This window comes from Apodemus sylvaticus, chromosome 9 (genome assembly GCF_947179515.1).
Source record: "Apodemus sylvaticus chromosome 9, mApoSyl1.1, whole genome shotgun sequence".
In the NCBI taxonomy this organism is placed as follows: Eukaryota; Metazoa; Chordata; class Mammalia; order Rodentia; family Muridae; genus Apodemus; species Apodemus sylvaticus.
This window is the reverse complement of record NC_067480.1, coordinates 86,396,846-86,420,708: the sequence shown is the minus strand read 5'-3', so window position 1 is coordinate 86,420,708 and position 23,863 is coordinate 86,396,846. Positions and strand designations below refer to the sequence as shown.

Sequence of the window (23,863 nt, the reverse complement as noted above, 5' to 3'; positions counted from 1 at the left end):
GTCCCCAATGGATCAGCTAGAGAAAGGACCCAAGGAAATGAGGAGTTTGCAGTCTTGCAGGAGGAACAATAATATGTACCAACCAGTACCCCCAGAGCTCCCAGGGACTAAACCACCAACCAAAGAGTACACCTGGAGGGACCCATGGCTCCAGCTACATATGTAGCAGAAGATGGTCATTTCAGACATCAATGAGAGGAGAGGCCATTGGTGCTGTGGAGGCTTGATTCCCCAGAATAGGGGAATGCAAGTCAGGAAAGGGGGGGAATCAGCAGGGGGAGGGAGGATGGAATAGGGAATTTTCAGAGGGGTAACTGGGAAAGGGGATACCATGTAACATGTAAATACAGCAAATATCTTAAAAAAAAAAAAAAAACTATGATGGAGTGCTTGGCCCAAAACGTACACCTCTATATCACTCTCCAAAGCTTGGCAGACATCATAGAAGAGGGACAGGAAGAAAGAGCCAGAGTGCAAGAGATGGGAAGCAAATGAAATGGTTATCTCTACAAGATTGGGCCTGTCAACATTTCATCATGGATGGGAGTGAGAGGCCCCGCATTTCCCTGATAGATGGTTGGCAACTAACAGTTGTTAAGAGGGGTGTGCCATTTTCTTCAGTGGTGTAGCTGTGATCAAGGGCAAGAAACTCTTATTAAATGCAATGGCACCACACAAAAAGAAGACATGAAAGTAGGAGCTGGACTTAATGGTTCCAGTGGGAGAAGAAGGGGATTGACAGAGAGGAGCTGCAGGCCCAGGGGACAAAAGCAATACAGTTCATGACATAATAAATGAAACTGTCTAGCGACTAACAATATTTAAAAAGGTTCATAGGCATAATGCATAAGCACTACTTTCATATTCCCAGGTGCAAAAGGACTGTGATCTTAATGTTAGGTAAGCATTGTTCATGCATGTGTTTCAGTGTTACTGACCAATTCATGAGAGCCAATGACTAATATATACTAAATAAACAAGAACACACCAAGTGACAGTATGTATTACTTGTGAATGAAAACAAGTCTCCTAGGAACCTAACTCACTATCAGCTAAATCCGTGTTCCACATGATTTTACAGACTGAGACTCCTCACGAGAAATGAGAAGCTGAGAGTTCACAATCGACACTAAACTTTACCTGATAAGGTACTGCTTCAGATGTCTATAAAATCACCCCATACTCTTTTCCTGTCGGTTTCCTGCTTTTGCAGGTTTGCCATCTCTACACTACAGTCCAGCTCCCTATCGCGAAGCGAAAGTGTCTCACTCTCAGGTATCAGTCTACCTTCTAGGCTAAGCTCTTGGAATTGATAAACTCATCAGGTAAACCAATTAAAAACAGACACTTCCCAGGGTCTTAAACACACAATACTATTTTTAACACACAAGATGTGAAAATACACTGTTCAGGAAACAGTGATGATTTTCATAGGTGACTACCTATGAAATTAAAGTGAAGCTTTGGTTAATGCCACAAAATAGAATATGGAACTCCCATAGATGAAGAAAACATTTTCACAAATTTTAGTTTTTATGTATGTACACATATATACATATGTATATTATGCTACATATATAATAAAAATAATAACTATAAATAAGTGTTAAAGTTATGTAAAGGGAATGTCATATGCTTCCTAGTCCACTACATATCTCTAAAAATCTATTTATGTTCTAGAGTTGGAAAATAAAGGGTTAAAATCCATTTTTAAACTTCTATCAATAGGCACACAGAGAAAGAAAAATTAGTTTTTCAAGTTGTAGAAACTCGAGTTTCCTTGTGGACATTAAGCATCTATCAACACAGAGAAAGTGATGGAAAAATTTCCCGACTGATTGTACAGACAAAGCATTACTTTCTTTTGGAAAATGATTTTTGTATTAAAAAAAATAAAACAGGATTTCTTATCTTGATGGCACACCATTTGCAACACAATAGCCAGCATTTTTCTTCATTATAATTTTCATACGAGGGTTCATATGAACATAATCGCCCACTACCATAAATCATGCAATCCAGTTTTCCAAATTTTCAGATATTTCAGAGCTCACTACATCACAGGTGTGATGGATGCAGCTTGCTCTGGGAAAGCTACCTTTATTTACTATGGTGTCTCAGCTGCAGGTAAATCTCAAGTTGCAATTATTAATTTAACTTTTTTTTTTTTTAATTTTCGAGGACTGCTCTAACAAGTTCCTACAATCTGAGTCATATAATGCCGCAGAAGTTTATTCTATAACAGCTCAAGAGGGTAGATATTGGGCAAAGGATGTGGGTAGGTATCCTAGTGCCCTGGGAAGGGCCCTTTACTGTTCCAGCCTCCGGAAGTTGCTGAAAGTGTACTCCATTTTGCACAACTGTGTTCAGGGAGGCTCTTTGCTGAAGAGAATAGCAATGAGCACTCAGCCGCTCATGAAGTAAACCATTTTCCTTTCCTGTGCAGCTTTGGATTAGGCTCCGATTTCTAATTCTGACATAACTATCATGTAACAGGACAAAGACAAAAACAAAAACAAGATAACAACAACAACAACAACAACAACAACAAAACCTCTTCATCAATGAGATTCACAATTCTTGTGCTTTCTCTATGTGACACTTTAGAGTTGGGGGAAATAAATCAGGATTAAGGATAAAAGAACGACTGTTTTTCTTTCCTTTTTAAATGAGGCAAGTTTCTTTTGAGCACCTGCAATCCATTGCTTGAAACTGTCACATAATAAAGGACTTCCGGTACAGATGACATATCTTTTGTTACTCAAGTTACAATCATACCACTGTACAGAGTTTGAAACTTCATAATGTTTATTTTCCTATCAAAAAATTAAAAAGAAAAATGAAACCACACAAAGTGTTCTTTCCTCTAAACCTAATAATTTATCCTGTATATACAAACTGAATTTTTATCTTTTCTGCATCTCTCATTTTTCCCTAACGATAGGCTTATTTTTTGGAGGATCCTATTTTTATAACATACCTTCCTGTTGAGAGTTCAGTCGGAAACAGGTATTATAGCTGTGTATCCATGCAGAGCTCCTTCTGTGTAAATGGTAAACTTATACGCCAGGGCTACTTTTCTAATTAAGCCTTGGTGGAATGGGGAGGGAGAGAGGCCACACCTAGAGAAGGGGAGGGATTTATGTAGGGTCTGATAAAAAACTATCTCAAATGTAGCACTATTTGCAATCCATTTCTTTTTAACCTCATCTAGTCTTGTCATGTGAAATCCAACAAATATGAATCTTGAGTAGATGTTTCTCTAAATTTTAGACATATAGCTGTCTATTTAACAGACTCCTATTGGATGGAAATAAAATAGAACACAAGCCAGGCAAAGGAAGTACAATAAGAAAGTGATATTTGAACTGTTCTCAAATATTTTTAAATTATTTTCAAGAAAATGATTCTGTTGCCCTAAACTTCCAAGGCTATGAAAGTCTCAGAAAAGGACAATTGTGAAACTAAGAGGTGTTCTGGGCATTTTGGCATATAACACGTTACACAGGCCTTAACTAAGCTTAAACTAAGCTGCAGAAATGTGTCCACAGCATGGGGAGAGTGCTTGCTTGATGTAGCCTCAGGGAAGGATGCTGTTTACTGTCTTAGCTGTGAAACCTAGTCAGTGAGGAAGGGCATTCTTACTAAAAGACCCTGGCTTCAGGAGTAATGGAGTAACCTGAAATTGAAAACCACTGATTTGAGAAATTGTTATGTAAACCACAGTGTACTAAATTTAAGAGGGCTGTATACTGGTATGATGATACACAAACTTAAGACATGTGAGAGCAATGTATAGCATTTTTTGTGGTCCTTTCGAGTTTTATAAGTAGATTTTTTTTATAAATACTAAGAAATTTAGACCTAAAAAATAAACTCACTATTATTACAGAATTAAAATTGTGTGTAGAGCATCCAGAAATATTATTTAAAGTAAGAGGTCAGGTTATTTAGTACCTTTGAGATAGGAGTGTCTCCCTCAATGTGGACCATATTCTGTACAAGTGCGTTCAAAACAAGCTTCTACTCTGTTCAAAGTTCTTTGTTTTGAATAACGTCAGAACTACTCATGGTTGCTTCTGGCCGGATGGAAAATAACAAAGGCCGAGTGCTCTTCCCAGAAAAACTGAATTGGTTGAAGACGATTATTCTGTAGTATGCATCTCGGAATAAGGCAGGCGCTCACCTCCACATTGAGTGTGTGTGTGTGAGTGTGAGTGAACGTAAATCAAAGGTAGAGTTGTTTTCCTCAGTGAACACAAGGGATAATTCTGTCCTTTACTTATTGTTTCCGGAGAAAACCACAGGTCCATGACGCTGTAAGGGGACCCGCTGATATTTAATAGTTCCTTACAACCGTAGTTCAGGAGGTTTCAAAGAACTCAAGGTCTCAACTGTTGTATACGTTCATATTCTGTCACTGACTATTTGTGACCTTAACACACTTTACTCTCTGCTTCCTCAGTCTATCTGCTAAATGGAGAAATAGAATCGTGAGGTTTAATCCCCACTGGTTCGTTATGAGATTAAATATTTTTATAGAGTAGGAATGAGTTAGTATGCAGGTACACACACACACACACACACACACACACACAGACAGCTCCCTAACACTGTTAATGTCCCAAAGACCCACTTGTCATATTTGTCTGATTTGAAAACTTGCACTAATTTTAAGAGATTCTTTAGGAATGAAAATTGCTAAAATTGGCTCAGATGTCATTTTTTCCTTATTGGTCCATAAGTAAACAATTTCATTAAAACAAATTCTAAAATAGTTTCATTGATTTGGAAGCCATTTTTCATCTTTTTAATTTGAACAGAGTCATTACTATCTTTGTACTATTGCTATAGTAATTTCCAGCTCTGTCAGAGAGGCTATTTCAGAGGGTAGCAAACTGGGCATGATGGTGCATGCCCGGAATCCCGGCATTCTCTATTCAGAGCCAGTAGAACTGACAAAAGTTCCAGGCCAGCCTGGACTACAAAGGGATGCCTCCCTCAAAGAACAAGAAGGCAAAGCACCTAAGCCAAGAAGTGGCTGTATGGTGATCTAGTAGTAAAGAAATGTAGGTAAGAAAGCAGCTTTGTAAGAAAAGCTCCTTTGAAAAGACACAGGGATCGCCTCTGTAGCCCCACTATGACTCAACTGGGTAATGTGAATTTCTCTCTGCATTTGCTCTCCTTTCCTCTCTCTTACACAAAGTCTAATATTTCTTAGTAGTGAACGAAACATGAGAACATTTAGACATGTTTAGAAAAGAAGCCAATCCACACTCTAATTTTGACAGGTGCAAGCTATATACTTTTGGTAAACAGAATGCAAAGAAATGATATCCAACCAAGAAAACTAAATCCTTTAATCATAGGTTCCACTGCAGGTGTTTCACGTAACAGAGCCAGATTGTTGAAGATATGCAAACAGAGTTGGCAGGTAATAGAAAGGCTTATATAAAAAATTTAAATGGCCGACACAGAGGCTGCATCTTACCTGTGTAGTACGTTCCCCAAAATGGTTCTATCAAATTACTGTCCTTTTGCAGCTTACTGGGCATTTATTTCTGTTAGTTATTTCAACACATTTCATTCTTAAACATTCACAAACCTAACTGGTGAAAGCATTTAGTTTCTATGTCTAAGTGAGCATTATAAGATTGAAGATTATTCAAACATTTCTTAGCTTTTTGTTTCCCCCGCCCCCATTTCTTAGCTTTTAAACATTTTCTTTTAAGAATTAACCCATTTTTCTCTTGGTATTTAACATACACCTATTTTGCATTTCATTATATATCAGGGCTTTGTTTAATGACTGCTCTGTTCTACACTCTGGCTCTTTTACAAATCCATCAGAGCTCCATACAATTATCTGCTTTTATTACACCATTGTTTTTGTTTCCTAGGACCAGGCTTTTGCTACAGTGACACCTGCTGTTCACTCACACCTTGCTTACTTAGCATCTACTTGGGCACAAAGACTTATTAGCTATATACTTACCACAAATCATTCACGAAAAGGATGCCAAGAGAAAGCATTTAAAGAAAAACTCTGGTTTTGATGGCCTGTTATGACCTGGAGTGCAGCACAGTTCTAAGTTAAAGGCTCTACTTCTAAAGCTGGGCAGGTAGAAGTTTAGCCATGGCAATGATGTGACATTCATTCAGTAGTAATGATGAACTGATATTCTAGTTGACTTGAAATTATCTACCAAGGAGATATCCTGAAGAAAACAGTATGCTGCTGTGAATGTTTTAATGATAAAAATAAATGACTATTATTTTTATCTATTAGTTTGGTTCTATTAGTGTAAAAGAACCAAAATTTCAGCTGCTGAGTACAGGGTTTTAAGGCACCCTGTAGAATCTCTTACTTTCCTAAAGCCCTCCTGACCTTCCTAAGATGATCCAGCTTCTGATTCATTGGGCTCAAGCAGCCCTAGGATCCCTAAACTATGATCTCCCTCTACAACAAATATCAATCTCAAGATGTTTAACCATAGGTAAATAGGCAGTTCTGTTTGGGAGATATTAGCAGTATTATGGCATTTCCTAAATACACTAACAAAAACACTCCAGTACGATAGAAAATTTGGGACTGGAGAGATGGCTCGGCTGTTAAGAGCATTGGCTGCTCTTCCAGAGTTCCTGAGTTCAATTCCCAGCAACTACATGATGATTCATAACCATCTGAAATGGGATCCAATGCCCTCTTCTGGTGTGTCTGAAGACAGCAACAGTGTACTCATAAACATAAAGTGAATATTCAAAAAATTTAATCGCAGTTATAAGTAGATTAAAAAAATGCAATGCAATATACTACTGTTGCTCAGATGATTTTAGATCTGCTTATGGAATTATTTCTTCACACATATAAACTTACCAGAGTCAAAGTTTATGAGAAAATGCAGCTTGATATAATTAATGTTGTCTTTATCAAAATTGCCACCTTCCTGACAGCTGCCCTGGCACATATGTTATTCTAGAAGATAGTTGTTGAGATATAAGATGGACACCCTGGGTGTGCACTAACTAGGCTGTCTCATAACTGACACAGCATGAGAAACTCTAACAGTTTCTCATAAAGTGCAGGAACATTTTGGTTAGCTGTGGGCCACTTTTGTGGAGGTTAGCATAGCGACCTTTGCACTGCACAGTGCCAGGGTCCTCCTGGTTAAGCCAACAATCATTCTCTCACCTGAAAGTCTCACATATTATCATTAGTAACCCTAGACTGCTGCCCTTCCCCTTTATCTGAGTGCCTTCTACCTTTGGTGGTCACTTCTCTAGTGCTGGGTTTTCCCAAAAGTTTTCTGGCTGTTTTTTATTGTTTTGCATTTATCAGAAAGGATATATGTATTCAGGTTCCCTTTAAACAATCCTAAAGTATGCTTTGATGACAGCACAAAATATCCAGCATCTAACAATTCACTAGCCAAAGAACCAACATGTTATTATCTTTAGTGCAAAAACACCTGAAAAAATATCAATAATTTCATAGAGATGAAGGATTTAAGAAGGCGTTTAGGATTTTTCAAGTTCCACTTGACTGGACAAAAAAACACATGCTACCAGTCAAAGAGGAGAGAAAGAGGAGAGAAAGAGGAGAGGAAGGGGGGGGGGGGAGAGGGGGAGAGAGAGAGAGAGAGAGAGAGAGAGAGAGAGAGAGAGAGGCTGAGACTAATGTTTCTACCAAGTGGGTGCTATATACCCACTCTTCATAGTCACAGAGTGGCTTCCAATAAAAAATTCCATTCACACATCATAAATTATTACACCATAGCATTTTTTATTTTTAAAAACAATTCTCAGTAAACGGCTTTAGCAAATATCTACATATATATAGATTTCCTAGATTTAGCAACTGCTATGTTTTTAGGACATTAGATAATAATGGTAAGTCCACAAAGGCTTGTTCTAAGGTAGATAACAAAGGTTAGTTGTTTTGAAGAACGATCTAGAGTTAAGTTGTACACCTTTGGGCCAGATGTGAAGCTCACCCCTTGTAATTCCAGCACTCAGGATGCTGTGAGTTCAAGACCAAATGGGAGACAGAGTAAGTGATTAGCCAAAGTAGGCTACAAACAGAGACTGTTTTAAAAGTGAAAAAAAGTTTTACAGTTTATGAACAATAAGTTAATATGGAATATGGCCTTAACAACAAAACAAAACCCAACTCTTTAGGAGCCATCGAGTTTCCTATAGGCTTCTTGAATGAATGCTGACACGTTCTTCACTGGGGCTGAGTTATGAAGAATATCCAAGTCCTTCAGAAGAGCATTCTGGTCTGGAATTAGTGCCAAAATTTCTTTCTGTTGGTAAGACAGTATACTTAATTTTAGCATCTTATGATGAAAAATGTCAAACATCTGTTATTTGGAGATATAACAGTCTTAAGAAACTACCACCCAAGGTGATTAGTCATTAACCAGTGGCTGTTCGCTTTCAAATAAGACTTTCCTTGTCTTCTTTTCTGCTCTGCTGGTGTATTCCAGATAATAAAAAGAGCAATTACATGACAATATCTATAAACTCATTGGGAGAAAGAAAAATTACAAGAGTATTGATTAATAACATACCACAATGCTAGTCTATAAGAATCTGTATAATTTTGTTAAAAGTCAAACAAGAAGGATATATCTATAGTTGTGACTATGCAAATATATAAAAGTATATAAAGAAGTATAGTATAAAATTTCTTACTTCTATCAGTACTTTACAACAATCGTACATCTGTGTAATGGAATGTTATATACTGATAAGAATGAGTGTATAAGAATGGACAGAAATGATGTTTAAATTATATGCCAAGTAAAGAAAAGTAATTTATCAAAAGTTTTATAACAGGATTAGTTTGTTTAAAGAAATAGGATATGGTTTTATATCAGTGTGTGTGTGTGTGTGTGTGTGTGTGTGTGTGTGTGTGTTATGTAATATAGCCTGGCAATAGTCAGAATGGTAAATAGGTACTTACTTGAAGTATAGGTGCTTTAAGACTTTTCTGAGAAAGTTCTGGAAGAGCCAGTACTTTATTGCTATCTATGTGAAATACCTAAGTAGAAACAGAAAGATAAGGATTATTTCAAAATGCTGGTTTTGTTCACCTTGCAAAACTCAAGTTATTTTGGTAACATTTTAGTATTAAAAATTATATTTAAATACTATATTTAAAAACCATATATTTAAATATGGTTTTCAACCATTACCTGTTTCACCTCCTGTTCCTCTTCCTCTACTTCATTTGTCAGAATTTGAATTTTGTTCTTTAGGGTTTGAATACTCTCAGTCATTGACTCTGTGGTCTCTACTATTTTGTCTATTTCTTCCTAAAGCAAAACGAAAAGTTAATAATTTAAAGTAAATATATGATAAATGAAACCCTAGGAGATTGTATTCATACATATATACATACATGTACATATATGTATCTCACCTCATATTTTTAAATACTCTGCAAGAAATTGTTAACTTTATTTTTGCTTGTTTTTCAAAAATAGACCCTCTAGAAAGCTGCTTGGCTAATATAACAACGAATTATAAGGAAGGATAAAGGCGATAACTCTGGCCATCAATGCTTCTTCAAAACCTTAACAACAGAAGCTAACGAGCACTGGGGATTCTGCAAAACCCTTTGTATGAGTTGCACAGCCCAAGGACTCCAGGAAACAGCATCTGTTAAGTAACAGGTAACTTAAGTGCCAGAAACAAATGAAAATATTTTTAATTTTAGTTAGGAACATTTGAATGACTGCTGTTTCAATATGCCAAAAGAATAGAATGCTAGGCACTGGAATTAATATTAATAATTAATTAATAAAACATTGTATGAATATTTTCTAATATAAAGAAATATGCTAATTAATAAAAAAAGACAATATATGCAAAATGAAACAAATATAGCAGTAACTGGAATATGCTGATTGCAGGCCACGTACAGTATAAATCAGCTTCTGGATCATTAAAGCTGCACTATTTTAAAGTATATCCTAGACATCACAACATTTTATTTGTAAATATTTCAATATACAACTCTAAAGGACTTAACAAATATGTAAGATCAATAACCCACATTAGTTAAAATCCTAATAAATTCTATAATATTGAACATTTTCACTTGCACATAGGAACCACTTTATAATTTGAGTCAGGCTCCATGTTGGTTATAGCTGGTTTATTTTTCCTTTAAGTATTTTTGTTTCAATTCTTTATGTCACTGAAACTGCTAGGTAGAAGGAAGCAGGCTGTTTTTTTGTTTTGTTTTTTGTTTTTTGTTTTTTTTTTAATCCATGAATGTCCCAGAGCTTGAATTCTATAAACTACATTCCAGGGTGAAGTTAACTTGTTTCTTAGCACAACATTACTATGAACTGGCTGCTGGATTTACAAAGTACAGATTAAGACAATTATAAAGTAAACCATGTATACCAGTTTATTATTGGTAGCCTAACAGATTAAAAGGAAATGGCATGCAATAATATACCCTGAAGGGCAAAAGCCCAAAACGAAGGTGATGGCTTGGTTATGATACCTCTAAATTATACTGTGGGGATTTTTGGCTTTTGCATCCCCTCTGTTTTATAGAGGTTCTTTTCTCTTCGTATGTTTCCTTTTTCTGCTGCATGTAAATTTCTCTGCTCCTAATAAAAGCCTTTGTCCAATTGCTGGTTTGCTGTGTTCAAGATTTCACTGCTGCTACTGTTGAGCTCAGGATTGAGCTAGCTCGAATTCATCCATTCATTCATTCATGGATTTTCAAGAGAGGGTTTCTCTGTATAGTCCTGGAAGTCACACTGTAGAGCAGTCTGGCCTGAACTCAAGAGATCTGCCTGCCTCTGTGCTGAGATCAGTGGTGTGCATGACCATACCCAGCTACTCCCTGCCTTCTAATTTTTTATCTGGCAGAGAAAACAAATGGCATCAAGACCCCTATATGATAAAATTTTGGGGACCTTCACCTCAGAATTTTGACTGAGGATCACTAAACCAATTGGAAAGCTCGTGTTCAGAATCTTTGCAATTGTTTTAAGTTACATTGTGGCCTCTTAGACCAATCCCCTTCTTTGGTATTATGACTGTTCCTCCTCCCTCATAGCCCATTTTGACAGCCCAAGGAAGCTAGAGTGGTAGAAACCCCAATCCCCAGCTCCCCAGCAACAGGGTGGTCTGTAAAAAGGGAAAATGAGGGACTAGGAGTTAGACAGACTTCTGGTAGGCAGACAGAGATTATGGCTAGTTAACAAAGGCAGCAAATTTCAAGATGGCTAGCTTCTTCCTCACACTCCTAACCACTGTCAAAACATTGGCAGCCTAAAAAAGAGGCCTTGTGCCACTCCCCATGGACCGGGGCCAATCAGCTGTCCTGTCTTTTCTCAAATGGACTAATCATTAAATTAGGTTAGGAAGAACCATCCAAGACTTAAAAGACTCGAGCTTCCTCAGTTCCCCTGCTTTGTGGAGGGTCTTTTTCTCTGTGTTCTGCTGCATGCCTTATTCCTTATCTCCAATAAATGTCTTCTTCAATTGCTGAGAAAAAAAAGATTACATGGGAAACCTGGACATTGGGCAACGCTTCTAATCCCAAGTAAAGATAGAGGCAGGAAGATCAGGAGTTAGAGGACAGCTTTGGATCTAGAAAACCTTTCAAAAAGAAACAAAGTTATAGGGGAGAGTGCTTCCTTGAGAACGAGACTCTGACAGGTGTATTCATTCACTTTAAGCAGATTGTCTATGGCTCACCTGGAAAAAGTAAAGTAACATTTTTTTTTCTCAAATTAGATGAAGTTTAGACTCTTCAGACAGTGGTGGGGATTAGAGATTTAACTATGGTGTGTTTGGACACAAAGGCCTCAATACAAATGAGCTGCAGTGATAATAACAATCACAACGATGACTATAACCTTCCATAACAGTGTGGAACCAAAGTTGTAGAATTCTTTAGCATTCAGCGATAAGACTTGGTAATTACAAATATTGCAAATTCAACTAAAATAGAGTAGAAGAATGGGGCTGCCCATGCTTAGGAGTATTTGGCCAACATAAAATAAAACTAAATCGTATTTTTGTACACTTTTTGGTCTTACTATGGTTTTTTCCTTATTTATTTTGATTTCCACTTTTGTGTTTTTTTCTTAAATGAGCCAAATTTTATTTATTTATTTCTTGTATTTGAAGCACTCGGATTCTTTGCCACAGTCCTTAACCATTGCCAATCACTTTCTGTGGCTTCTGTTTGCAATCAACTTGACAGAGGCCTATCCATTCCCTGGCTTTTTGCCATTAAGCTTCACCAGGTTGACGTGGTGCTCTGCAGAAAGTACCTCCAGCAGCTGGACACACATGGGCTCATCTCCGTTGGAGGCAAGCACACAGAGACTAACTTGCTGCTTTGGCAGCTTCACATATACCACATGCTAGGCCATCGTGGATGTGGGCGGTCTTCAGAAGCTCTTGTAGAACAGTGTCGATCTCGATCACACCTTCAGCAGGTGTGCCTTCCTTGGCCATGGCTGTGGAATACGAGTGAAGCCAAATGCTGACTGTGCCCAAAACTTTGCCTCTGTGCAACTAGACTGAGGCAGATGAAAAGCAGTTGTTGTTTCCTTGATTTTTAGAGAGACACAGAAAGAGTAGAAAGTTGGGTGGGGGTAAGAAAGAAAAGGAAGATCTAGGAGAAATTGTGGGGTGAAGGACATGATCAGAACATATGAAAAAAATTTAAACTTTTTTTTTTTTTACAATAATGGCACTGTTACTTGAATAAATCATAAACACTTCAAATTTAGAGGGTTAATGTTCAAGTGACAAAAATCAACAAAAACCCTAATCCAAACTTTGAGCTTAATGCTTGCCCACTAATGCTCTGGGGCTCTGATTTCTCCTCGCTCCCTCTCCCAGCTCTCTAATCACAGCGGCCTTCTGCATGGCATACCTGCAGTGACGCCAGGCTCTCTTCATTCGCTTTTTCCCGTGCCTTTTCCATCTTCAGCAGATGTGACACATCTGTTAAACTGTTCAGCTTTCTTGGGGGGACTTTCAGTGTTGCACACTGTTGTAATAATCTTAAAAATAGAATACGACATGTTTATTTTCATGAAGAATACCATTTTCTTTAAAAGTTTCATTTTTTCATTTGAAGGGGCTACAACATTCTTTTACTTTTTTCCCCCATAGAGGCTAATGGCATTCCTTCCCAAAACATTCCTGACAAAACATCACCTAATTTTTTAATATATTAACAGGACCAAAGGCCTCTCTTCCCATTGATGACCAACAAGGCCATCTTCTGTTACATATGTGGCTGGAGCTATGGGTCCTTCCATGTGTACTCCTTGGTTGGAGGTATAATCCCTGGGAGCTCTGGAGAGTCTGGCTAGAGGGCAAGGAGGTTGGAGTGGGTAGGTAGATGGGGGAACACCCTCATAGAAACAGGGGAGGGGGATGGGATATGGGTTTCCAGGGGGAGGGGGGACCTGGAAGGGGGATAACATCTGAAATGTAAATAAAGAAAATATCCAATAAAAATATTTAAAAAATACATTAACAATTATCTCAAATCATGGAATGCTAAGGCTACTTTACTAGAAGATTTTTTTAGTTTACACACTTTATAATATACTTTAATATCAGAATTCCCTAATACTGTTTAAATACATTTTCTTTACTACTATAGTATGTGAGTCTGTCAGTTTAATATACTCTAGAATTGTTGAGTCTGACCCTAAATCCCACCTTTCACTGTAAAGGATGCAGCCAATCAAGGTTAATCCAAATGTTTTCAAAGATCATTTAGCTTTAAAGCTAAGACTGATAGGAAGATGTCTACAAGCTTTGTTGTAGAGTAGTATGACATGGATTTTATTTTATATCAAATGAAGTCAGTCCCTACTTCCAGCAGACAGTAAAATAATGTTCTCAAACTTGATTTTTCAAATTTATGAGAAAGAAATGAAGAATAAATTCACTGTAGTTGTTTCTGCCACAGTAACTGTAGTTTTTCTAAAAATTCTACTGTAAGGTAAACACCCTCCCAAAGCTAAAAAACATAATGTTCTAAAATCTGAACCCTTTTTTGGGGCCATATTGATGGAATCTTCCCTGTCTAGTGGCATTTCACAAACTAGTGGAAAATTCACTATCATAAGACACTGACTTATGAATAAAAAGTGTGAAAACAATGTATAAAGGCTGGTAAGATGGCTCAATGGGTTTACCATGCATTCAACCCCTGGAACACGAGGTAGAGGAAGAGAACCAATTCTTCAACATTGTTTTACCTTCAAAGCATGCTATAGCTGCTTTATGTGTGTACCCGTGCACACGCATAAACAAATAAATGTGAAGTTTAAAAGAAACATTGTATAAAACTAATTTAAGAGAACTGACAAGATAAATAAATGAATTTTGTGTTCAGATTTGAGCTAACAGATTGGTCTGCCTGGCAGCACTTTTTGTCTGCTCATGGGGACAGGAACATGGCTTAATTTATATCAATAATGCAGTGAAATCAGCACAATTATAGGAACATTTTCTCAGCCAGGTCTCAGTCAGAGACCATGGATTACAGCTAGACGTCAACAACAGAAACAACAGAAAATCTACAAACTCACAAAACAGAATAACTTTCTACTTAATGATCCCTGGGTCAGGGACGAAGCAAAGAAATGAAAAACTTTCTAGGATTTAATGAAAATGAAGGCACAACACACAGGACTTATGGGACACAATGAAAGACATGCTAAGAGGAAAGCTGACAGCAGTAAGTTGCCTTCATAAAGAAATTGGAGAGTTCTCATATTAGCAATTTAACAATTATCTACACTGAAAGCTCTAGATAAAAAAGGAGCAAACACACCCAAGAGGAGCAGATGGCAGGAAATCAGACTCAGGGCTGAAATCAATAAATTAGAAACAAAGAGAACAATACAAAGAATAAACTAAACCAAGAACTGGTTCTTTGAGAAAATCAACAAGATAGGTCAGACTTGTTGCTTGTGTAAATAACTGAGCAATACAATATATGGCCTTGTGTGAGCAAGAAAGGACCTCAACTGAGACAACGCCCTTGCCAGATTGGCTTGCGGGCTTGTTTTCTTGACTGATAATTGATGTAGGAGGGCCAAGGTCATTGTGGGTAGTACCACCGCTGGGCAGGTGGTCTTATGTGCTGTACAAAAGCAGATTGAGCATGCCACATCTCAAATCCTAAAGGAGGAAACCAATAAGCCTGCACGTGTTCCTCCATGGCTTCGGCTATAGTTTCACCGCCAGGTTTCTTCCTTCACTGATCATCTCTAGACTGTAAGGTGAAATAAGCCATCTCCTTCCCAAGTTGCTTTTGGTGCTGGTGGTTTTTTTGTTTGTTTGTTTGTTTTTGTTTTTGTTTTTTTTCCGAGACAGGGTTTCTCTGTGTAGCCCTGGCTGACCTGGAACTCACTCTGTAGACCAGGCTGGTCTCAAACTCAGAGATCCACCTGCCTCTGCCTCCCAAGTGCTGGGATTAAAGGCGTGTGCCACCACCGCCCAGCTGGTGCTGGTGTTTTACCAAGGCAAAAGAAAATGTAATTGAGACAGATGAAGGAAAACCATAGGGTAAACAACACAATGGAAAACATAAAACAATGTGAGAGTTGTAAACACTTTAAGTTGTTAAAATGTAACGAAGTTAATGTTATTAGGTATTTTTAAATACTGACACAATACACAGAACACTAAAAAACGAGCAATAAAAGTTATACGAGGACCATATTCTCTTGTATATAGTCTCTAAAACTTAATATGTAATTCCAAACCTCATTTCCTCTAAAATGTAATGAAAAGTATATTTTATAGAAATCTATTTTAGAACATAGGCAGAAATCACTTTAAAAATAGTCATTTCCAATTGTGGGTTACCTTTTCTTTAACTGGTTGAGATGATACTGAATTTGTTTTTTGCTTTTAATGTTTTTGTTTAAAATTTCACTGCAAAAAAAGAAATTGAATAAAAGAAATTGAATAAATATTACTTTGAAATACAATACAATCTGTATTTAAAAGTTTTTCAAGTTCATCCTTACTAGCTAGGCAGAATCATTCACCTTCTCCTTCATAATAGAATTATTATTATTATTATTAATTTTTACATCCATCTTCTCTTCCCAGTCTCTTCTCACCACCCACCCACCCCCTTCCACTCCGCTGTTTCTCTTCAGAAAAGGGCAGCCCTTCCATGAATATTAAGCAGCTATAGCATATCAAGCTGCAGTAATACTAGGCACCTCTTCACCTACTAAATTTGGACAAGGCAACCTAGTAGGAGGAAAGGTTCCCAAAAGCAGGTAGCAGAGTCAGAGACAGGTCCTGCTCCCACTGTTAGGAGCTGCACAGGACCAAACTACACAACTGTAACTTATGTGCAGAGGGCCTAGGTCAGTTCCATTCAGGCTCCCTGGTTGGTAGTTCAGGGTCTGTGAGCCACTATAAGCCCAGTTTAGTTGGTTCTGTGGGTTCACTAGATTGCATTTTTAAGCAACATAACTTACCTTTAATTGAAATCCATGATATTAATATTTTAGTGCCAGGAACCATTCTCACAGAGATCTCAAAAGCCCCTCCTCTCAGCGGTTTCTAGCCTGCTTTCTCTAGGCTGCTTTTAGAAGGAAATGTACTAGTTTAAAGATTAGCCAAGTAAGCTAGATGGTCAGTACATGCAGAGCTCACCCATGTAGGCTCGAACAAACGAAGCTCATCTGTGATTAGGATACCATAGCAACCCCTTTCTATTTCACCTCCTCATGATCAATTTTCTATGCCAAGTTCCTACAGCACTTGCCAACACTTCCCTAAGATTCTGAGAGACAATTCTGAGAAACTGTTCCTGAGAAATGATGTTAGCATCCTGAGATTGTTCCCCGAATACAATGACTTTCCCCCTTCACCTCTCCCTACACCTGCTTGCTTGCCTTTATATTGCCTTGTGTAAAAAATAAAATTTAACAGCTTGGTCAGAATACTGTCTTGCTGTCCATCTCTCATGTCTCTTGTCTCTCGCCTTTCCCTAGGTGATGCAGGGACCCTGTTGACTGTCCTGCGGGTTGGGACACTTTAGTATTATATATCTATGTTTTTATTGTTCCTGATATATATTAAAACAAAACAGTTTGACACATACTCACATACACACACCAACATGGTAATCTCTACATTTTTCTTCTATAACTCACAAAATACTTTAAGCAGCACAATAGCAATTTCTATGAATCATATTGCATCATAAGAATTCATGACCCAACTTTTGATACAGTTGAATTCTAGCATGGAGGTCTCTCTTTGTTTATATTTTATATAACATGGTAATTTTCACAGAAAGTGTTACTCATGAATATAACTTCTGAAAAATCAATATTGACAAAACAATTAAAAAAATTTAGAGACTGCAATCTACACAGACTTGATTTTTACTTCACTGATTGAATCATAAGTTTCTACAATTAAGAAAATCATTTTTGGTGAGGGTAATGCCAATCATAAATCAATGAATAATATCTTTTCTGAAATTCAAGAATACTTTACTGCCTTAAAATACTGTCATGGTTTAAATTTGATATGTCTGCCACCATCATATGGGTGGGAGGTATGGTCTTCAGCTCCTGGAAATTCTAGGAGGCAGTGACTGGCTGGATGATACACAGGGCACTGGGGTATGCTTGTAAGTGACATCTAGCCCCTGGTGCCAGTCTTGTGCTTCCTGAAAGGCATTTCTCCCACTGCCATGATGTTCTGCCTACCAAGGGCTCAGAATCATTGGAGCTAAGGTCTAAGCTGTTGAACCTGTAAGACTAAACAATCTCTCTCCTGTTTAGGATGTTTATGTTAGGCACGCTGCCACCTCCGTGAAGAACGTAATTCAGATATGCAGTAATATTGAGAAAAGTGTAAATAGTAAATATCTAAGAGTCAAGAGCTGAAAAATTAAAAAACTTTTTAAACTCACAGAATTACTGATTCCATCATACTTTGCAAATATTCTTCAGTATTCTTTGGAAGAGGTTGCCAGTTTGTTCTCTTGTTGGATGATATTTTTACCCGTTTTAGATGAACAAATTTTGTTTGTCCTGTTCCTGGTAATATAAGATAGTCTAATCAATCTAAAGTTTTGTAGTTTCACTTAAAAATAATTTTAACGTAAAGAACAGTAGTGACATTATGAAGTTAAGACATTCTACTTTTGAATTCACATCATATTGTAGCTATGATATTTCAGTGAAGGTGCATTTGCTATTCTGACAATACCTGATATGCTATCAACTGACACTGCAATACAAATACTTTTTAATATAGAATCAGGTTATTATTATTAAAACTTGCTTCTGAAAATGACTTGATTTCTTAAGAGTTTCAGTAAAAATACTGGAAAACTACTTCTACCAAACAATGGAAAAGAAGGAACAAGCAAGAAATAGACATTGACTGGTATATTTTAAGATCAGAGATGAATAACTCACAGTGGGGAACAGAGATTTGTTTTCTAGTCCTTATCAATTAGAGCCAGTAAACCTCAACAGTGTTTGCTGGAAGGATTAGATAATGAACTGTTCTACTTCCAAGGGACAAGGAATAAGCAATAATATACAGTATTGGCTTCACAAAGATTAGGTAGAGAAAAAGGGGATGCTATGAAAACTGAAGGAGTGCAGAAATTACAAAGTAAAAGCATGGTACCCTAGGAAATAGAATCAGAATACTATCTGCATCGATTTACAAAGGGGAGAGGGCTTATGGAACTTTTGGGGAAGGGGGAACCATGAAAGAGGAAATCGTTTAAAATGTAAATAAAGAATATATCTAATAAAAAAAAAAGTTATTTCAAACTAATTACCTTTGAAATCTTAAGCTAGTGATTACAAACTATCTGTACCAAACTGGCAGAACTAAAGCACAGGTGTCTTAGAGAGGAAGAAGCAGGTTTGTTTTTATATCAAAGATAAGCAATTCAGAGTGAGGAGTTCTCCTAGTTCCTTTCAGTGTGACAGGTAAAGCTCTACATATTTGCAATTTAGAATTAAATACTGTGGATGTGGCTGCTCATGACCACCTTCTACTATTTCTGAACTCATACCCAAGATGCTGAAACATTTTTTATGAAAACCAGAAGAAGACACTTTAAACAAGACATACAGAACAATACCTGTAGTGGACTGATGCTCTGCATGGCTTCTGTTTCTTTTGGCTCTGTTTCCAGCCTAGAGACAGAGAAACAAACAACAGATAAAAAGAAGGTTTTGCAACACATATTCCATGTATACAAATACTGTACCTTCCAGGAGGCAGAAAAAAAAAATAGTAGATATTATAAACAAAGAATGCACTAAAGTGTGTGATATGAATTACAATTTGTAGTAAAACTGACTTTTAGCCCTTTGAAGGGAATAAAATAAATATTCTTAACTAAAAGGATCTGAAAGATAAAATTTTAAAAGATAATATTTTCTTACCTCATTCTCTGGTAAATCTGTTTCCTTATCAGCTCTTCGTTTTAAATTTTTTTTTGCCTGTTGAGATTTTTTCTTAGAAGCATTTGCTTTACCAGACATTTTTATCTAAGCAGTACAATCACAATGATACATAGTCTGCAAAGGTGAAAAAAAATAGAGATAAAGGCTTATATAAATTTTTGTTAAAAAGAGTACATTAAAAAACATTTTTATTTATTCTTCTCTTATATAGTACATCCGGCCATAGTTTCCTCTCCTACGCCCCAAGTAATGGGCCCCCTCCTCTTTCCTCCAACCACTGCTTCTCAGTTTTCCTTCAGAAAAGTACAGGTTACCCAGGATTATCAACCAAACATGGTATAATAAGATGTATTAAGTCAGCCTTTGGAACAAGATGTAGAATTCTCAACAACTCCTGCTCCAGACCTGCCTGGATACTGCCATGCTTCCTGCCTTGATGATAATGGACTGAACCTCTGAACCTGCCAACTAAGACAGAAGTTGGTAGCATGAGTGGGTTGCTATGATAGCTTGACCAAGTTTTTGGAGGAATATGGATTTGGGGACTTTGGAATGCTTTCAGTGGTACCTAATCTGCCATTCTAGTAAGAATATGAAAGACATTGGAGCTGAGGGTGTTTTGAATTCTGGAAATCATTCTTATGATGAATAATGTGAATAATGTTGCTGCTTTTTGTCCTTGTCTGAAGAGACTACCCGAGGCTAAGGTAAAGAGATTTATATTAGTTGCATTAACAAAGGAAGTAAAAAAAGTCCAGTAGAGGCTTTGTTCGCTGGTTTAGTCACATGAAGAACATTTTGATTAAGCATAGCAAGCTTAAAAAGAAAAAATACAAAATGTAGGTTTCAAAGAACAAAGGGCAACAGGCAGTAGAAAGGAGCTGAATCCTATGCTCAGGGAGATGAACAGATTAAGGGAGCAGCGACCTCTAGGCAGATCCCGCCCAGCTAAGCTTACTATTTATGCTACTGCAATTGAACAAGGATCTTGGTGATTGTTTTCATTTGGATTTTCAATCTGGAATGCACCTATGCAGACCCAAGAAGTTTCTGGGATTGCTGTTTTGGTCACTGTGAGCCCCCATGAACCCGCTGAGTTGATTCTTGTGGTGTCCTTGAACACCCAGACTCCTTACTCCCCCCTGTCCCCAGGGTTCCTTAAGCTCCACCTAATGTTTGCTGTCTGTCTCTTAATCTGCTTCCAACAGCTGCCGCAGGAAGCTAAAAAGACTACATTTTAATTCTTCTAAACTATGTTTTCGGAATTTGGAAAAAGCATCTTAGCATTTAACACATTTAATGATGTTAAAAAAATAACTTTGAGGCTAGCTCAACTGGTTGAAAGCTTATCTAAAATGCGCAAAATTCCCAGAGCTGCATAAATCTAGCTTGGTTTGCATGTCTGAAATTTCAGCACTCAAGAGCAGAGTCAGGAAGACTGTAAATTAAAGACTATCATCAGTTACAGAGTGGTTTGAGGTAGGCCTTTAACAAGATAAATGAAACTCTGTCTCAAAATCAAATGAACAAGCAAACAAATACAAAATGTTGGATCTCATTAGTAAAGAAATATTAATTTCACTGCTTAAAATGACTACCATTTGCATGGCTTCAGAAAAACCATTTTAAAGATGCTTTTGATTTTTTTTTTTTACTCCCACATATAATATTATCTCCATTTCTAAACTCAAGAAAATATAAAGCACAGTCAGGCCAGAGAACATTCAAGTAATAGGTTCACCATAATTTAATCTATAGCAAAGGCGAGAGGAGATAGAGTTTAGACTTGTACTATCATTACACACCGTGAAAGTCTGCCCCTCATAAGAAGGCAGGCTGTGCTTCCATCGGACTATGTGAATTGTAATCAGGCTATACAAGGAAGCTGGAGATCACTCAGTGTTCTCATCAGTTACAAAGCAGGCATGGGAATGGTGATGGAGCTATCCTTAGTAACAGAGTAACTTCTCTCTAGATTTTTTTTTATTCTATTTTTTTTTAATTTATTGATATATTTATTTACATTTCAAATGATTTCCCCTTTTCTGGACCCCCACTCCCCGAAAGCCCCTTGTTCTCTCTAGATTTTCATCATCAAACTCATTTCTGATAAAAAGATAACAAGGATGAGTTATATATTCTTGTATTTTTATAATGACTGGAAGATTATAAATTAGGCACCGTACAAAAATATGTGTTATAATTCTTAGCATGTATCTACTAAATTTGCAACTATTCTCTCTCTAAACTCTAAAAAATTATTGTTTTTAAAATTTATTTATTTCTATATCTAAATGCTTTGTCTGTAACCCACAAACATGCCTGGTGGTCAGAGGCAAGAGAACACAGATCCTCTGGGAGTAGTAAGAGATGGCTGTGAGTTACTGTGTCTGTGCTGGGATTGAGGCTAGGCCCTTTAAAGAGCAGCCCGTGTTGAGCTCCTGAAAAAAATTTAAAACTAATAAACAAACAACAAAACCTTAAAAGTTTCCTCTCACTTGTTTAAGATGGAGAGGAACCATGGTATCAGGCACAGATCAGGTACAAAATTAAGCAGAACCTCCCTAATTCCTCTATGTTATTGAGCAATGTGGTACATTACTCAATGCCTGGACTTATTCCCTTGTTTCAGTTCTACACTTGATCTTAGCCAAAAGGCCGAGAAGCGATATGTTTCAGTTCTAAATACCTAATTCCCACAACTTAACTTCTACTAAGCGCACAATAATTTGGGTTTACCTGTGGACCTCTCCTAGACGAAATGACTTTAAGGAAGTGCATGTTCACTAAATAAGGACATCTAACATGAGAGGGAAAGTAAGGGCTGAGATCTTTAGATTAAAATGTATGAATTCCTTAAGTAGGTCACAATCCTGAACTTCAGAACAAAATGTATGGATTAAATATTCACTTAATATGTTTATCATCTACACTCTACACTGTGACATGTATAGTCCTCAAGAATTTAACATTTCTCATTCTCCTCTCCTATTATACATTAAAAAATTTTCCTCTCTAGCTAGATTTGATTTCTTAACACATAGAGTAATTCTGTCTCTCATGCACCTGAATTATTTTCTAGCCTATTTCTCTTTAGTCTCTTAGATTAGGAGCCATTATCTTTCCAAATCCTTTCTAATCATTCTTCCATGTCTCTATAAAAGTCCGTGAGCTCTTATGAGTCTCATCATTTGATAAATAGCTCACTTTCTCAATCCTAATTAACTAAAACCTTACTAGCCCCCAATTCAGTAAATTAACTAAAAGTTCCCACAGACAGAAGAATACCAATAGCAGGTACCTTTAATATCAAAATGGCAGGATGCAATACAGAAAACTACTAGATCAGATCATGATACAGACATTGTAAGAATCTATAGAACCAGGGTCATGATCTCTATCCTGTTGGGACTACTCAACTTGTTGTCAATTTTAATTAAACAACAACAAAAAAAAAAAAAAAAGAAAAGAAAAGAAAAGAAAAATTAAGATAGAAGATAAAAATTCCTTACTGTTCTCAGATCTACAGAAATCATAGCGTAACCGTGGGTTGGTAGACACCGATATGAAAACAATTATTATGTATGAGATTTACTAAATGCAATCAAACTGCCTTGTGGGGCAGCTGTGGGGGTATCTTTGGACTATTAGCCAAGAGGAAGAGAAATAAAGTGCTTAAATGAAATGAGCGGAAAGTCGGACGGTGTGACAGCTCAAAGGACAATGCTTTGTTTAGCTTTAGGAACGAGGCCGTTTAGACTTGATTGAATCTTTAAGGGAGGAGAGGAAAAATGCGCCCCGCTACTGTTTGCGTGCTGCTTTCCTTGCCGGTTTACTGAACCTAGTTTAAACCGAGTCATCTCAATTTAAGCTGTTTACCTGCGAACCACTAACGAGAGCGAGCATTGGCTATTCCGCTGGCCGCTCCAGGACGAGAGGAACCGAGCTTCGGGAACGAGGACCAAGAGAATCATGGGAAATAGATAAGGAAGATCAATATTTTCACTCCACTCTGGAGTTACCTCAAACAGCTGCCCTGGATGGCAGAGACCTAGTCGGACGTTAGACATTGCCCCTTTAAAAAAGTACAAAACAACGAAACAACGGAGTTTACCACAAACGCGTGAGGATCAAAATGATCCCCTCTAGATCTGTCAGCCGCGTAAGCGCTTCCTCGACTCCTCGCTGTTCCTTCTTCACCGACTCAAAAAGCGCGCGTCTGACTTACTCCGCCCAAACAACCAGGAAAGAAAGACTTCAACGACCCGGGAACCGGAAGTGCCAGTGAAGAAAACCCAAACACACTCGTAGGAAGAGGCCGGCCCGCGTGGCGTGGGTTTTATACGTCTTCAGCCGCGCGCCCGCAATGGCGGGAT

The 23,863-nt window shown here is 37.4% G+C and overlaps 1 protein-coding gene and 1 pseudogene across 2 annotated transcripts; both read right to left on the bottom strand.

Moving 5' to 3' along the window:
* Window positions 1-7,759: 7,759 nt before the first annotated feature.
* Window positions 7,760-23,781, bottom strand: Cenpq (centromere protein Q). 2 transcript variants are annotated; one of them, XM_052192494.1, is made up of 10 exons: window positions 23,602-23,781; window positions 23,367-23,433; window positions 19,467-19,601; window positions 19,160-19,214; window positions 17,966-18,092; window positions 15,886-15,954; window positions 12,923-13,052; window positions 9,201-9,320; window positions 8,969-9,046; window positions 7,760-8,306 (listed from the first exon to the last, which is right to left on the bottom strand). In XM_052192494.1, exons 3-10 carry the CDS (start codon window positions 19,563-19,565, stop codon window positions 8,175-8,177), a joined length of 810 nt encoding a protein of 269 aa, XP_052048454.1. In that variant the 5' UTR covers window positions 19,566-19,601; window positions 23,367-23,433; window positions 23,602-23,781; the 3' UTR covers window positions 7,760-8,174. The 2 variants fall into 2 exon arrangements, with proteins under 2 accessions (XP_052048454.1, XP_052048453.1); XM_052192493.1 differs by lacking the exon at window positions 23,367-23,433.
* Window positions 9,854-12,913, bottom strand: LOC127692288 (40S ribosomal protein S12-like; annotated as a pseudogene).
* Window positions 23,782-23,863: the final 82 nt, after the last annotated feature.